Source organism: Hippocampus bargibanti, linkage group LG22 (genome assembly GCF_051943395.1).
Source record: "Hippocampus bargibanti isolate YZ-2025 linkage group LG22, ASM5194339v1, whole genome shotgun sequence".
Classification (NCBI taxonomy): Eukaryota; Metazoa; Chordata; class Actinopteri; order Syngnathiformes; family Syngnathidae; genus Hippocampus; species Hippocampus bargibanti.
In genome coordinates this window covers 4,877,652-4,892,755 of record NC_142755.1, presented here as the reverse complement: position 1 = coordinate 4,892,755, position 15,104 = coordinate 4,877,652, and the positions used below count along the sequence as shown (strand labels likewise).

General features: G+C 40.4%; 1 protein-coding gene across 2 annotated transcripts in view; it reads right to left on the bottom strand.

Moving 5' to 3' along the window:
- The window catches only part of dock4b (dedicator of cytokinesis 4b), a 60,707-nt gene that overhangs the window by 27,071 nt on the left and 18,532 nt on the right, over nucleotides 1-15,104 (bottom strand). For both annotated transcript variants that reach the window (XM_088988866.1, XM_088988868.1), the window contains exons 7-21: nucleotides 14,950-15,101; nucleotides 11,916-11,997; nucleotides 11,775-11,835; nucleotides 11,572-11,704; nucleotides 11,410-11,498; nucleotides 9,396-9,521; nucleotides 7,781-7,905; nucleotides 6,787-6,949; nucleotides 6,179-6,285; nucleotides 3,981-4,134; nucleotides 2,727-2,824; nucleotides 2,559-2,642; nucleotides 895-995; nucleotides 492-573; nucleotides 219-389 (exon numbers count right to left, since the gene is read on the bottom strand). In XM_088988866.1, coding sequence (XP_088844992.1) covers nucleotides 219-389; nucleotides 492-573; nucleotides 895-995; nucleotides 2,559-2,642; nucleotides 2,727-2,824; nucleotides 3,981-4,134; nucleotides 6,179-6,285; nucleotides 6,787-6,949; nucleotides 7,781-7,905; nucleotides 9,396-9,521; nucleotides 11,410-11,498; nucleotides 11,572-11,704; nucleotides 11,775-11,835; nucleotides 11,916-11,997; nucleotides 14,950-15,101 — 1,728 coding nt within the window. The remainder of the gene's footprint in view (nucleotides 1-218; nucleotides 390-491; nucleotides 574-894; nucleotides 996-2,558; nucleotides 2,643-2,726; nucleotides 2,825-3,980; nucleotides 4,135-6,178; nucleotides 6,286-6,786; nucleotides 6,950-7,780; nucleotides 7,906-9,395; nucleotides 9,522-11,409; nucleotides 11,499-11,571; nucleotides 11,705-11,774; nucleotides 11,836-11,915; nucleotides 11,998-14,949; nucleotides 15,102-15,104) is intronic.

Here is a 15,104-nt window from a genome sequence, read left to right as displayed (position 1 = left end):
CTACGACTACTACTACTACTACTATTAATACTACTACTACTACTACTACTATTAATAATAATAATAATAATAATAATAATAATAATTTCTTTGCCATACTGCATCCCATAATATTGATCACAAATGACAAATCTGCATTCATTGACTACCACATGCAATCCAAGTAAGATGAGCAAAATCATTCCGGAGTGGAGAATAACAATCTGCAAAACACGTGCCTGCGTTTGCGCCACCGGACTGGTGCCTTTGTTTTCCTGCGAAAGGAAGAATCGAATGGACATGAAGAGCTCGTGAATGCAGATGCGGAACTCCTCCTCGTTCTGGCCTCCCGTCGCCAAGGAGAAGAGGCGGCGGGATTGGACGATGTACTTGAAGATGTACTCGCTGGCCTGAGAAACGGAACATTTTCCATCAGTCGCTGAAACGCTGAGATGTGTTTGTCGTCGTGATTGCTTTGGAGTCCAATGATACACTTGGAGTCGGTTGCTAACCTTGAGCACCTGCTGAATATGCTCCTGATGCTCAGCATCCACAATACGGTCCACATACCACTTTTGGACTTTGATCAGGTCCCTTGGAAGCAAAACACAACACCTGAGTACTCTCAATATGTGGATTGATGGGGGCGGCGATGATCTATTCGGGTTCATTTCTGTAGCGTGTGCGAATGTGTGTCGAAACGTGGCCGCTCAATCTTAGCAGGTACACCAAGCGTGAAGTCGACAGCCAGTCTGAACAGCAGGCTATGAAATTGAGTGCATAAAAAGGTAGCACCTTTTTTTTTCCACACCCTCCCTCCTATCGTTTTAAGTGGCCACAAGGGGGCGCCAAAGCATTTTCGTAGACACCCTCTGCCCCCACTTGGTTGAGATTGATCCAAAAATCAGTATGCACCTGTATGAGAGAGCCCCTGCAAAATGGCTTTCGATGTAGGTGTCCATAACAGGCTTGAAATGCTGAAATTTGCTATCTTGGAGAAGGTTGATGATGTGGACCTGGGAGAGAAGAAGACAGAATAAACAATATATTTTTATTACAGTAAAGTCTCGTTATATCGATATTCAAGGGAGTCCGAAAAAATATCGATATAACCGGGACTATCGATATATCCGACCCTGTTTGCATGTAATTTTCTCCATGCGTGCATAGAAATAGTATCGATATAACCGGGACTATCGATATATCCGATATCGATATAACGAGACTTTACTGTATATACAGTAAAGTCTCTTTATATCGATATCGGTTATATCGATAGTACTGCTTATTACGATACTATTTCTAGGAGAAAATTTACATTTCGCAGATATATCGATATTCCGGTTATATCGATATTTTTTCCGACTCCCGAGAATATCGATATAACGAGACTTTACTGTATATGTATATATAATTTGATATATTTTCCAAAATATTAACTGTAATACATGCAACATATTTTATATACTGTCATCCATGTCATTTCCCAATATATTTTCTATTTTAAATTCATTATTATTATACATTGTGAATCCATATATTGTACATTATATATTGGTCATAATATATTGTGATATATTGTAATAAATTGCAAAATATACAAATGATTGCTGTTCAGCGTGTATTGCAATATATTAAAAAGTAACATGCAATATATGCATTTATATAGTACAAAATATATGCAATTTGATTTTTATAAATAACCACAATCATTATATTTTGTATTAGACAATATAATTACAGTAAAGTCTCGTTATATCGATATTCTCGGGAGTCCGAAAAAATATCGATATAACCGGACTATCAATATATCCGATCCTGCGCGCATGTAATTTTCTCCTTGCGTTCATAGAAATATTATCGTAATAAGCGGTACTATCGATATAACCGATATCGATATAACGAGACTTTACTGTATATGCAAAGGTGTAGGACCAATATATGATCAAATGTATAGATACATGTGTAACGTTATATGGAAATATACAGTATATTAAAAACTCATTGACTGCCAGAAATGTGCAAAAATGTGTCCACTCCAGTGCCAGGGTTTTTGGCATTGTCACTTGAATTCCAGGACGGACAGAATACTAAGATTTAGAACCACATGAACATCTAATGCAGCGTAAAAAGTCTTAGATTCTCTTTTTTCCTAAAGTTAATTAATTAATGCATTGATTTTTTTCAATATTTTTTATTATTATAAATAAATTTAAGAAAATGTATTTTATTATGGTCTTCTTGGGGAAAAAAAGGAATAAATAAAGTAGTATTTATTGTATTCTATTTATAATTGTATTGTATTTATTATTGTATCTATGCTTGTCTGTGACTGAAAGGTGTCCTTGAGAGCTTTGAAAGGCGCATGAAATAAAATGCATTATTATTATGAAATAAAAATAATAATAATAAACAGATAAATCACTGCTAGCAAGAAACACATGCCTCCCAGACTAAAAATGAATCAACGCAGCGTGGCGTGACCGCGATTACACGACAGATTACACGCCCCTTCTACATTCCAACAGCCATTTTCACTCCCGCGTCGGCGACGGGCGCTATTTCAAAACAGCACTTACCAGCGAGTCAAACACCTTGAGGCCGTATCTCTGCGAGCTCTCGTCCAGAATACCAAAAAGTGTGTCCAAAGTGTCTTGCAAGAACTGGAAACGGGGAGAGAATTAAGACGTACATAGTCTTTATCGGCGCCAGAGCGACATGTCAATCAACTGCCGCGACCGCCTTACTTTAACAATCTCCGAGCCATCGATCTCCTTCAGCTTTGACAGGCTGTCGTTAATCCGTTCGGGGTGCGCTCGCCATTTCAACAGGTCCAGCATATCACCTGAGGGTACACACACACACACACTCCTGTTTCACTGGTTTTGTTAGGTCCGGATAACTCCAGATAAGGAGTGAGGACCACCGGTTTAGAGAAGAACTAGTGTTACATTTGAACACTAAATGCCACCTCATATCCCACTTCAACTTCTTTAAAAACAAAGAAATAAGAAGTGGACTTGAAACTGAAATAACAGCAGGAGTGAGGTTTCTGAATGGGTACATTCAAAGTCCTCACCCCTGTGGTGAATTTGGTTAAAATATATATATTTTTTTACTTTTTGTGGTATGAACTTTTTCCTCTCATTGACCACGCACGCACACACACACACACACACACACACACACACACACACACACACACACACACACACACACACACACACACACACACACAGTGAGTAAAAAGTGTGTGTATCCAAGTGAAATGAAAATACACACCAAAAAAATCATTTTGGATGAATTTGTGAGGACCTTTCTGAAACTTTAACAGATGCATATATAGACCTAGAAGCCTTTAGAATGAAAAACCTGTAAGGATCGGCCAAAAGGTCCTCACTTGTCAAAAATGTCCTCACTATGTATGGTATAAAATGGTGGTGGTCCTCACAAGACAAGTCATACAAACATACACACACACATTAGCGGGTTGAACGTGAGAGTTTAAAAAGCCAGCGGTGACAAGACGCGAGAAAGTAAAGCAGGCGTAATGATAGAGACACCGCCGCCGCCGTCTCCAGTTACGGCATTCGTAACATCGTCCCACTGAAAACAAATGTTGACATTTTCGTGTTGAGACGCATCAAAAAAAGTAATTTCCCTGCATCCCCCCCAAACCCCCGATGTACGCATGAATAAAACATGAATCTGCATGAGTCTTTTAACTGTCTCTTCAGATTCGATGAAACCAGAAACATCCTATTTTCTTTTTTTGTCGTGGCTCGGAAACGTTTTTTTCCGCGGATGAGCGGTTTACCTTTTGCTCTGTCAAAAGCAGTCGATGCTCTATGAAAAGAAACATGCAAAAATTGCACCGCTTCAAGCATTTTTTTTCCTTTCTGTGTCAACCTCAGTAATAACATCAATTCTTGGCAGAGGATAAATAATATATACATTACGATTACCCCCTTTTTTAATCCTGAAAATGACTTTTTTGTTACCGTTTTGCGTGAGTTTGGTAGAGCAGAGGAAGCTGGTAATCCAAAAAGACTCCTTAGGCCCTTTTAGCGTTTGGTTGTTGGATGAGATGTTAGCCTTGGAGAACGGCAGCTTCAGATAACGTGCGCAGTCCGACAGGTTGGTGTTCTCCTCGCACTGGACACAAGAAAAAAAGCTTTGAAAATATGGATAAAGTTCTATTTTCTATTGTCAAGCATTTTTTTAACTCATTCACTGCCAGATGATGTTCAAAAACGTGTCCACTCCAGCGCCAGGGTTTTTGTCATTGTCACTCGAATTCCAGGACCCACAGAATATTGCATTTTAGGACTACATGAACATTAAATACAGCGTTAGAAACCTCAGACGCTCTTCTTTTATCAGAAAAAAAGAGTTAATTCCTAAATTATATGAGTCTGGAGTTATCTGAGCTTAAAATGGGGGCAGATGTACAAAATATAATACAATACATGTGGATTGATTTATACAGTATAGCTGAAGCTGTAACAAAGCTCTAATATAGACAAAAGGCAAATGCTGCTCCCTCGTGGAAGAGAAAAAATAACTTAGCCAGAGGTCTGGCCAGCGCTTTATCTGCACCCAAGCATGGAAAAAAAACAAGAAAAAATTCGGGAATGACGCTCCACATTATATTTCAAATACCCGAATAAATTCGGGAATGGCAGTGAATGAGTTCATGAATAACTAGTTCATGTTTAATAACCTCAATGCTAATTTCCGTTAGCCCTCCTCCTAAGCGCCTTTCTAAACTCTCAAGGTCACTTTACAGTCACTGGATCAGTTATTCTGAGTGAGGAGCGGCGGCCACACGCGCCAGCGTTCACTCAACCCAGAATAACTCAAATTAATAAAAAGCTAGCTAGCTAGCTATTAGATAGCTAATAGATAGCCAGTTAGCTTGATAATAGCTAATTGTAAGCCAGCTAACAAGCTAGACAGTTAATAGATAGCTAGCCAGCTGGATAGATCGCTAACAGATAGCCAGCGCGCTAGCTAATAATAATAACAATAATAATAATAATACTGATACATTTCATTTATAAGCGCCTTTCAAAACTCTCAAGATCACATTATATGCAGCATTAAGCTAACAGACTTTCGTTACACAAACTAAGATTTTACACAAACTAATACAAATTCGTGAATGGGAGTGAATGAGTTAAGCACATTTCTTATTTTTATGATTTTTTTCCGCCTATAGTGTACATAGCAAAAATTGACGAGCGCAATTGATTGGAAAAAAAAAAGGTCTCAGATGTCTGCATTGAATTAGCAAATCGTCATATTTTTTGCCTTTTTGTGTTTTAGAGAGGTAGGGGTCGATGTTGGGGGGGCGGGGCAATGTCGTTTGATTGACACTCTGAGGCCATCTTAGCTAGCGCACGCTACGGACTGCTGCTTCAGCATCTATTTTGGGTCTGACGGGAAAGTAGGCCATGTATGTTTTCAGTGAGATTTTAAGCAACTTTCATCTGACATTACTACCCCCTCCCCACCTCCCCCAACCAAGTCAAGGAAACAGTTTAATAGCCTTTAGCGAGTAACGGGGTAAAAATAAATGACACCCAAAATAAGCAGAAAAAAATGAGACATTGGTTGACCCGTCGGCTGAGAAACGAATCAATGGGCGGCGCGCGTCATTGTGCGCACGGACCCTGAGGTTTGCGCACGCACCCCCCTCTTTTTCCCCCCACAGCGGAGGACGCAGGCTGCAATTAAAACCCATTTTTAAATGACCATTTTTGGGAATGGTTTCTTTGCTTTTGATGCGTCACCAGTAAAACGGTTTGGGGCGATGAATGTGCAGCAGTAGTAGTCGCTAACCCGGCGTTAGCTTCTTAAAGCCTCCGCACAGTGAGAATTTTTAACGGTTTAACGCGAGTTTGGCTCGGTCGCAGCCGGCGTTGCCAAATAGTGAGACGATAACCACATGGAAAGCGTGAATCACATAATCATCCTCTGCGTGGTGGTAATCTGTGAGACGTACACAAATAGCTAGCTAGTTAGCATGAATACAGGGCGGGGGGTGAAGAGGCCAGAACCAAATAAAAAAAGGGACTAGTAAATGAAATAACGGCAGGTTTCAAAGATTTTAAAATTGTAAAAAAAATATATTTCAAAATAAAACCTTCACATGCTAACTTTGTTAGGATGTGAAGGTCGGTCGGTCGCGCGGTACCTTGTGGATAATGAGCTCATGTGTGCCATCTGGCAAAGTCCTCCCGTCCTCTTGCATCAGCGGCACAAAAGAATAGCCGAAAAGCTTCTTCTCTCCTTTCTCTTTGGCTGGAATCGTGAATAACATGATAGAATTGAAATAAAAGAAGAAGAAAAACAACCATTTATTCAAGTCTGTGGGCGGCCATTTTGAATTAGACGCTACATGTAAACAAACCCAGCAGGGGTGCCATTTTGTTTTATTCATTGATTTATTTTTTCTTTAAATAATAATAATACATTTCATTTATAAGCACCTTTCAAAACTCTCAAGGTCACTTTTCAGTCACAGGATAGGTTTTTCTGTGGGTGAGCAGCGGCAGACACACGCGCCAGCGTTCACTCAACCCAGAAGTAAATAGATAGAAAGCAAGCTAGCTAATAGATAACCAATAGATAGCCAGCTGGACGGCTAGACAACTAGCTCTATAACTAATAGATAACTAGCCATATAGCTAGCTCGCCGGCCAGTTAGCTAATTTTCATCCCCATTAATGATGTCGTTTTTTAAAAGGAGCAAGTTCTAAATGCATGTTTTAATAGGAACTCGATGCTACAAAGGCTACTTACTGGAGCAATGTCGGAACTCAAAGCGCACGTGGGACCCCCGGAACATGTCCACGGGGATAGGTAGTTTGATCTGCTCCGCCCATCTTGGACTATTGTTATGGTAGAGCACCAAAGAGTGGTAGTCATCACCACCTGGTTCCCCTGACCCGGCGGCAACTTGACTCTAAAGGAAAGGGGGGAAAAATCAGAATCAGAATCATTTTTTTTTTAATTGCAAAGTATGTAGAACACACAATGAATTTGTCACCGGTTGCACTAGTATCATCATTAAAAAAATTGCATAGAGGCACGATACAGTTATTTTTGGGTCACTGTTTAGAGAGTTAATGGCAACGGGGGAAGAAGCTGTTTAAATGTTTGCGTGATTTAGCGCCTGATGGGAGTTGCTGGAAAAGGTGGTGGGCAGGATCGGGAGGGTCTAGGAGGATTTTCCGCACCCTTGTTTTGATTCTTTCCTCGAGAGTGGGTAGGGCGGTGCTAATGATTTTTGTCCGCCTTCCTAACTGTCCGTTGAAGTCGGATTTTTTAATAATAGGGATGACGTGGTTTATATTTATTAATATTTTTTTTTTTTTTTGGCCGATATGAAAAATTTAGCGGAAGTACTGGAGATGAGCAACACGCTAGAGGCGCAAGCTAGGTTAACTCATAGCTTGAATTGGGGGGGTGTTTGCATGAGTCAACTTCCCTTTGGAAATGCCCAATACATCATCTCAAAATGGACAAAATAATAATAATACATATAATTTCTAAGCGCCTTTAAAAACTCTCAAGGACACTTTACAGTCACTGGATTTTTTTTGTGCGGGCGAGCAGCGGCAGCCATTCGCACCAGCGTTAACTCTACATAGCATTAAAGGGAGAGGAAAGGAAAGAATGAAGTCGAAAAACAAAATACAGGAACTGCTGGAAAGACAGCCACTCTCGCGGCGCCATCTTCTAGTAAAAAAAAACCTAAATAACAACCAATCAACGACCCCCCGCCCTCTCCCACCTTGAGAATTAGTCCATCGATGTCCAGCAAGTAGACGGTGACCTCTACATTCCTGGCTACACTCTTCCCACCTTTTTCAAACTCGCCTTTCTCCAGGGTGACATAAAGGTCATTGCGCATTTCTCCTATAAGATGGGGACATAATAAGGGGGGGGGGGGGTACATAAATAAAGATATAAAATACAATCGAATTAAACAGTCACACACACACACACACACACACATTGAATGTACGGTAACATCCAACTTACGACCGAGTTCCGTTCCGACTAGACGGTCGTAAGTCAAAATTGTTCGAAGTCGAAATCCATTCAAAATGTTGAATAGAGACTCGGAGGCTAAATGACACGCAATCTCCCCCCCCCTCTGGTGCCATCACACCGTCGATTGCTGTGCGAGAGTGAGATACTGGCTGCCCAACCAAAATTGTCCTACGCGTTGCCAGGCGTAGGATTAAAATGAAAAAAATGGGGTCTGGAGGTCACGGTCATAAGTACGGATGGTCGTAAGTAGAGCCGGTCGTAAGTCGGATGTTACCTGTATATGCCCCATCTCCAACATAGGGGGTGAAAGGAGTATCAAAACACCATCTCGAGGGTCAACATTGACTTCCTGCTCTTGACAGTGGTTACCATAGCAACAAAACCCATTCTATAGACTCACATTCAGTAGCCATCCCCGCATACACACACAGAAAAAAAAAAATAGGTGTCATGATCTGGTTGCCGACCAACGGGTGGCGCTGTCGGCCCCACCTGCACAGGTGCTGGTCGTTCCCAATCAATGGCAGTCAAAAGGACTCCCGGCACTACCATTCGGTGTCGGGTCATTGTATGCTTTGTGTATGCATTGTATGCTGTGCATGTGTTTGTTTCATCTTGGCAGATTTTTACTCTTGGTTTTCTTTTGATACTTTGCATTTTTCTGTTCAAATGATTTTAACGTTTTAGATTTTGGTCCTGTTGACTTTATTTTAATACAATTTCCTCCTGCCTGCTTTTTGGGATCCACAACTGCCATCACCACCACTTGCAAACCGTGACAATAGGCAGGTAACCATCGACTCAATTACCTTGGGTACAATAGAAAAAAAAGTATGGGGGTGGGCGGTGTCAGAGAAGACCGCGGGCAGCCTTGGCTTGGTCCAAAAAAAAAAATGGAGAACAAAGAGAGCGGACAGGCGGTGAGTGTAAAAGGTTTGTCATCAGATGCACACAATGAGAGACTAGCAGGCTGCGCTTGGTCTTTATCTGTAAGACCAGGTAGTGTCAAAGGAAACGACTCAGATATTCACATTTTGGTAAGTATTTTCTTGCAGATTAATCATGTGGCGCATGACACCAAAGGTGACTTCCCACCGAAGTGTCAGAATCACTTGACAGGCACCGATCTACACCGCGTGCACCTGAGAATAAAGATGAATATTTAATCAAGGAGGTGTAATTTGCTCTCGTGCGGTGATGTTACCAAGGCAACCACTGCGGATATTGAAAAGGCGGGTCAAGGTATGTGACGCATAGATGATATTGCGCCGGGGTGGGCAACTTTGAAGCAAATAACACGTGACCGTAAACCGATTTTTTGGTGTCAAAATGGCCGTTTGAGGGACCCCCACCTGGCATGATGACGTCGGAGAAGCCCAGTTTCCTGGTGATGGAGACGCCACGCGTGAAGAGCACCATGTACTCCCGCCTCAGCTGATCGATGTCACCGTGGAGGAGCTGGAGAGCCACTGCGAGCCCTGAGGACACAACCAGACATGTCATATGTCATATATATAATTTTTATGACATATATTATTATTATTATTATTATTATTATTATTATTATTATTATTATTATTATTATTATTAGGTTGTTTTTCTGCCGTCCAAATGTATGGGTGTGTGACTCTTCTTTTCCTTTCGGCTTTGTGCTGTCCAAAAATAAATGTCATAAATATTGTTTCCTGCCATCCAAAAATATTACGTGTGCGTGCTGTCAAAACAAACTAATAATAATAATAATAATAATAATAATATTTTTCCTGACTTCCAAAAATATTTATGTGCTTGTGCGCAGTAATATAACACAAAATAACAATTATATATATATATTTTTTTTTTTAAATAATAATAGTAATTTATGTCATAAATATTTTTCCTGACTTCTAAAAATATTGATGTGCTTGTGTGCAGTAAAATAATACAAGAAAAATTATATTAAAAAACAAATTAATAATAATAATAATAATAATTTATGTCATCAATTTATTATGAACACGATGCTACAAAGGATATTTACTGGAGCAATAACACATAAGAACAATTAAAATAAATAAATAAATAAATAAATAAATAAATAAATAATATGGCAAAAAAATTCCTGCCATCCAAAAATATTATGTGTGTGTGCTGTCAAAAAAACAAAACAAATAATCATAATCCTAATCATAATAATAATATATGTCATAATGTCCAAAAATGCGTGTGTGTACTGTAAAAAAAGCATAAGAACAATATTTAAAAAAAATAATAATAATATATGTCTTAAATATTTCTTTCTGCTGTCCAAAAATACGTGTGCGCTGTAAAAAAAAACAAATAATAATAATATATGTCATAAATATTTTTTTTGCTGCCATCCAAAAATATGTGTGAGTGTGTGCGCTGTAAAAACCACAATAATAATAATAATAATAATAATAATAATAATAATAATAATAATAGTAATAATAATAATAATATTATATGTCATAAATATTTTTTGTCTGCTATCCAAAAACATTTTTGTGTGTGCGCTATAAAAAACACAACACCAATATTAATATTCATATTCATATTAATATTGCTGCCATCCAAAAATATGTATATGTGTGCGCTGTAAAAACCACAATAATAATAATAATAATAATAATAATATTATATGTCATAATTATTTTTTGTCTGCCATCCAAAAATATTTTTGTGTGTGCGCTATAAAAAACACAACAATATTAATATTAATATTAATATTAATATTAATATTAATATTAATATCATTACTAGCACTACTACTACTACTACTACTACTACTACTACTACTAATAATAATAATAATAATAATAATAATAATAATAATAATAATAATAATAATAATGTGATAAATGAACATCTATTCCTGAGTTTTGGCCAAGTCCTCATTTGTCCTCTGACGGAAGGGGAAAACAGATGCTGACTCAGTACAAATGTGACAAAGAGGCACAATCTCGGGTTGCATCTTTGTAACGCTTCCAGTTTCGCAGTTTTTTTGTTCTTGGGGAGGCGGTGGGGGTACATCTCCGGCCAACCTGTTGTCACGGGAAACTGCTGATTCTCAGTATTCCCCGTCGACGGCTATTTATATCAAGCGCGTGAATGCATTTTGCAAGCGCTTGCAAGCTTCCTGCGGAGACGGCCTCGTGAGGCTATGAATCCCCCCTTTCACCACCACTCCCCCCACCCAAAAAGAAGAACCTTGAAGCGTACAGACAGACAACACGGTGACTCAGATGGAGCGGAAACAGACTGATCTCACGCCGACTTTGACTTTGGTGATTTAATGCGACATTATTTTTCCCAACCCATCACAAATCCATTACCCATCAGATTTTAGGTATTATGATGGCTTACCCGTGTTCGATCCGGATAGGTTGTATCTGGAATTGACCTTTTTGATGATGTTCTCATGAATTTGGTGCCACTCGCTTTCTGTGTTACTCCTGAGACACCAAAAATGTTAAAAAATACCAAAAAATTTTTGGTCTGTTTTTTTTTTCGTGGTCGTCTACTTACGCGTAAACCTTGAGCAGGTGGTCGTCCTTGGAATCCGCCGTGAGCAGATCGGCGATGCTGACGACGGCGCAGCCGAACGGGCGGCGGTATTGAACGCTACACTGGTTTTTCTTCTCCCCGGCGCCCATTCTCCCTACGCCAAAATGGGGGATGCATTACAACAGGTAAAAAGGGGGGGGGGGTGACTGTGTGTTCCTGCTTACCTATTCTGATGATGTGCACGACGATGTAGACATCTTTGCGCAAATCGCTGCTTCCCAAATCCTGTTGGGAATACAAAAAAAAAAACTCATTTCGGACACGACGGCAACGCCGTGGCGACGGTAATCTCTTTCGTCGCTTACCACAAACAGGGTGCTGTGTCTTTCCGTTTTTTCCGGCGACTTGGGCAAGCCATTTTTATTCAGCCTGACAAAGAACCTTTCGCTGAAGCAAGAACAGAAAGCGGAGAGAAACGTGATTGTCAACGCGGTATATGCAAATAAAATGGATTAAGTTGGCTTTTAAAACAAATAAATAAACAGAGAAATAAATAAACACACAAATAAATAAATAAATGGCAAAGGAAACAAATACACAAAAGGATCAATACATAAATAAATATGTTACTAAATAAATAAATACATACATAGATATGTACCTAGCTAGCTAGGGTAGTAGCTAGCTAACTAGGGAAGTAGCTAGAAAACTGGGGACGTTGCTAGATAGCTAGGGAAGTAGCTACATAGCTAGGTAAGTAGGCTCTGGGAGGTCCGTAGCTAGCTAGGTAGGAAGGTATATACCTACCTAGCTAATAAATAAATACATACATACATACATACATATGTAGCTAGCTAACTTAGTATGTAAGAACTCTGGTATGTAAGTAGCTAGCTAGGTAATAATAATTGTTAGGTAGCTAGCTAATAAATAAATAAATAAATACAGACATAGATATGCAGTTAGCTAGCTATCTAAGTAGCTAGCTAGGTAGGGAAGTAGGCTCTGGTATTTAAGTAGCTCGGTAGGTAGGTAAGTACCTACCTAGCTAATAAATAAATACATACATACATAAGTAACTAGCTAGCTAGGTAAGTTGCTAGCTAGGTAGGTAAGTAGGCTCTGGTAGGTACATAGCTAGCTAGGTAGGTACTACCTACCCTGCTAAGTACCCACCTGATAAATAAATAAATACATACCTAGATGTGTAGCTAGCTAGCGAAGTAGCTAGCTAGGTAGGTAAGTAGCTAGCTAGGTAAGTAAGCCGGCTCTGGTAGTTATGTAGCGAGCTAGGTAGGGAGGTAAGTAGCAACCTAGCTAATAAATAAATACATAAATACATACATAGATATGTAGCTAGCTAGCTAGATAAGTAGCTGGCTTGCTACTTACCTACCAGAGCCTCCTAGCTAGCTAGCTAGGTAAGTAGGCTCTGGTAGGTAAGTAGCAACCGAAGTAGCTACTTACCTACCTAGTAGCTAGCTAGGTAGGTAAGTAGCAACCTAGGTAGCTACTTACCTACCTAGCTAACTACTTACCTACCCAGGCCTACTTATGATACGTTCGGAGCAGTCGTTTGTAAGGTGAATTTGTTCGTACGTTGCTTCATATGTTTAAGTTGTAACGACCAGAACATAAAAGCGCATGACGGGCAAAAGCAGAAAGGACAACTCGCATTAGCACTGCTGCACTGAAAAAAAAAGCGGCCGAGGCGTCCTGCTGGGCAATGCCAGTGGCAAGGCTAGCCGGAACGGGGGGGCTACTAATCCGGTTAGGTGACTTTCACAGTCGGGGCGATAAGCATAGACCAAGGCTTGTAATACGCCACAGCTACTTGTCCACGAGGCGAGCGAGTCCAAGCACTGCCAAAGCGCGACACTTTTTTTTGGTACATACGTTTGAATGACAGAACCGGCCCCCCCACCCCCATTTTATCTTCATTTGGGAATTAGCAACAATTACCGCAGACAGATTCCTGTGCACCAGACACCGTTTTTTCTTCCACCTTAATTAGCCATCCATTGTTCAAACCGGCAATTAAGAGCGAGCCACGCGTCCTCACCCCCCCCCCCCCCCCCCCGTCCCTTGCGGCGCCCCAGACCCCCGCCCAGCCGTGGTGTGTTCATATCTCGCTATATCAGCGCTCGTATGAACACAACATGGCCGGATTCCCTTCCCTGCGGGCTCGCCGACTACCCGCCGTTCCCTCCGCTGATCTCGATAATTGCATTGGGGGCCGTTGGGTGGGATGTGAAAAGGGGGTGGGGTCACACTGGCATAAGCAAACCCAAAAACGCGACGATAAAAGTGTGAAAAGGTTACGCTGTGGCATTGTACTCAAAAGGCCGTGTTGCATGGCGCTAAGGCAACGCGTCGGACCCCCATCTGGTCGGCGACGCTCAAGCGGTGAAATGGCTCCCCGCCAGCCGGCCGGTGTCAATGTGTGTCTGTTTACTTGTGCCGACAGACAACTTTGGCAGGGTGCCATGGACCCCCCCCCCCCCCCTCGCCCCCCATTGAAGATAAGTGATGCAATCGTAGCTTAGATGCAAACATAGCATCTTTGGCTAGCTCAATCCATCCACATTTAACAAGATGATTTCAATGCATTTCACATATTAAGCTACAGTGAGACCTCAGTTTATGAACTGAATTGGTTCCCAGAAAGGGGAAAAGTGTGTATTCCAAACATTAATTTCTTATAGAAAACCATTAAAATGAGGATAATGTGTTCTCAGGTCCCGAAAAAACAATTTTCTATGAAATAAGCCTTAAAACTACACAAAATATACCTCATTTTATGTAGCTTTCTATCTATTTGCGCATGTGGCTGCCGCTGCTCACCTACAGAAAAACTTATCCTGTGACTGTAATGTGACTGAGTGTTTTGAAAGGCGCTGATAAATGAAATGTATTATTATGATGATGATGATGATGATGATGATGATGATGATGATGATGATGATGATGATTATGCTTATTATCATTATTATTATTATTATTATTATTATTATTATTATTATTATTATTATTATTATTATTATTATAACAAATGTGCTATTGTATTGTAATTAAAGAAATAAACTGTATTGTAATAAAGTCGTTTTATTTACCTTTGTGATGATAGTTGTCAATGGATGTGATGGGGTCTTTTTACGTCCCAAAATAGCAAAAGTACTCCACTCGATAACAAACCACATATGCACTCAAGGAAAGGGGTGATGAAAACTAGCCCGCCAGCCACCGTGGCGCTGCGTATGGTTTGGTTTGCTTACCGAAAACTAGTTTGTATGCCAAGATTATATTTTCGCAAAATTAATGTTCGTAAGGCGAAAAGTTCGTAAACTGAGATATCACTGTATAAGCATTAGACCCTCCTCCCCGAGCGAGCCCCCTTACCTGAGTGGCCGGTTCTCCCGCCCGTCATAGATGTGAAAAAAGACTTCCAGCTCCTCCCCCAAGTTGGCGCTCATCAAACTCTTGACGTGGACGAACAAATGATGGGTGCTGGCGGGTGTCGGCGTCTCCTTCTTGCGATGTCGATGCTCCATCTG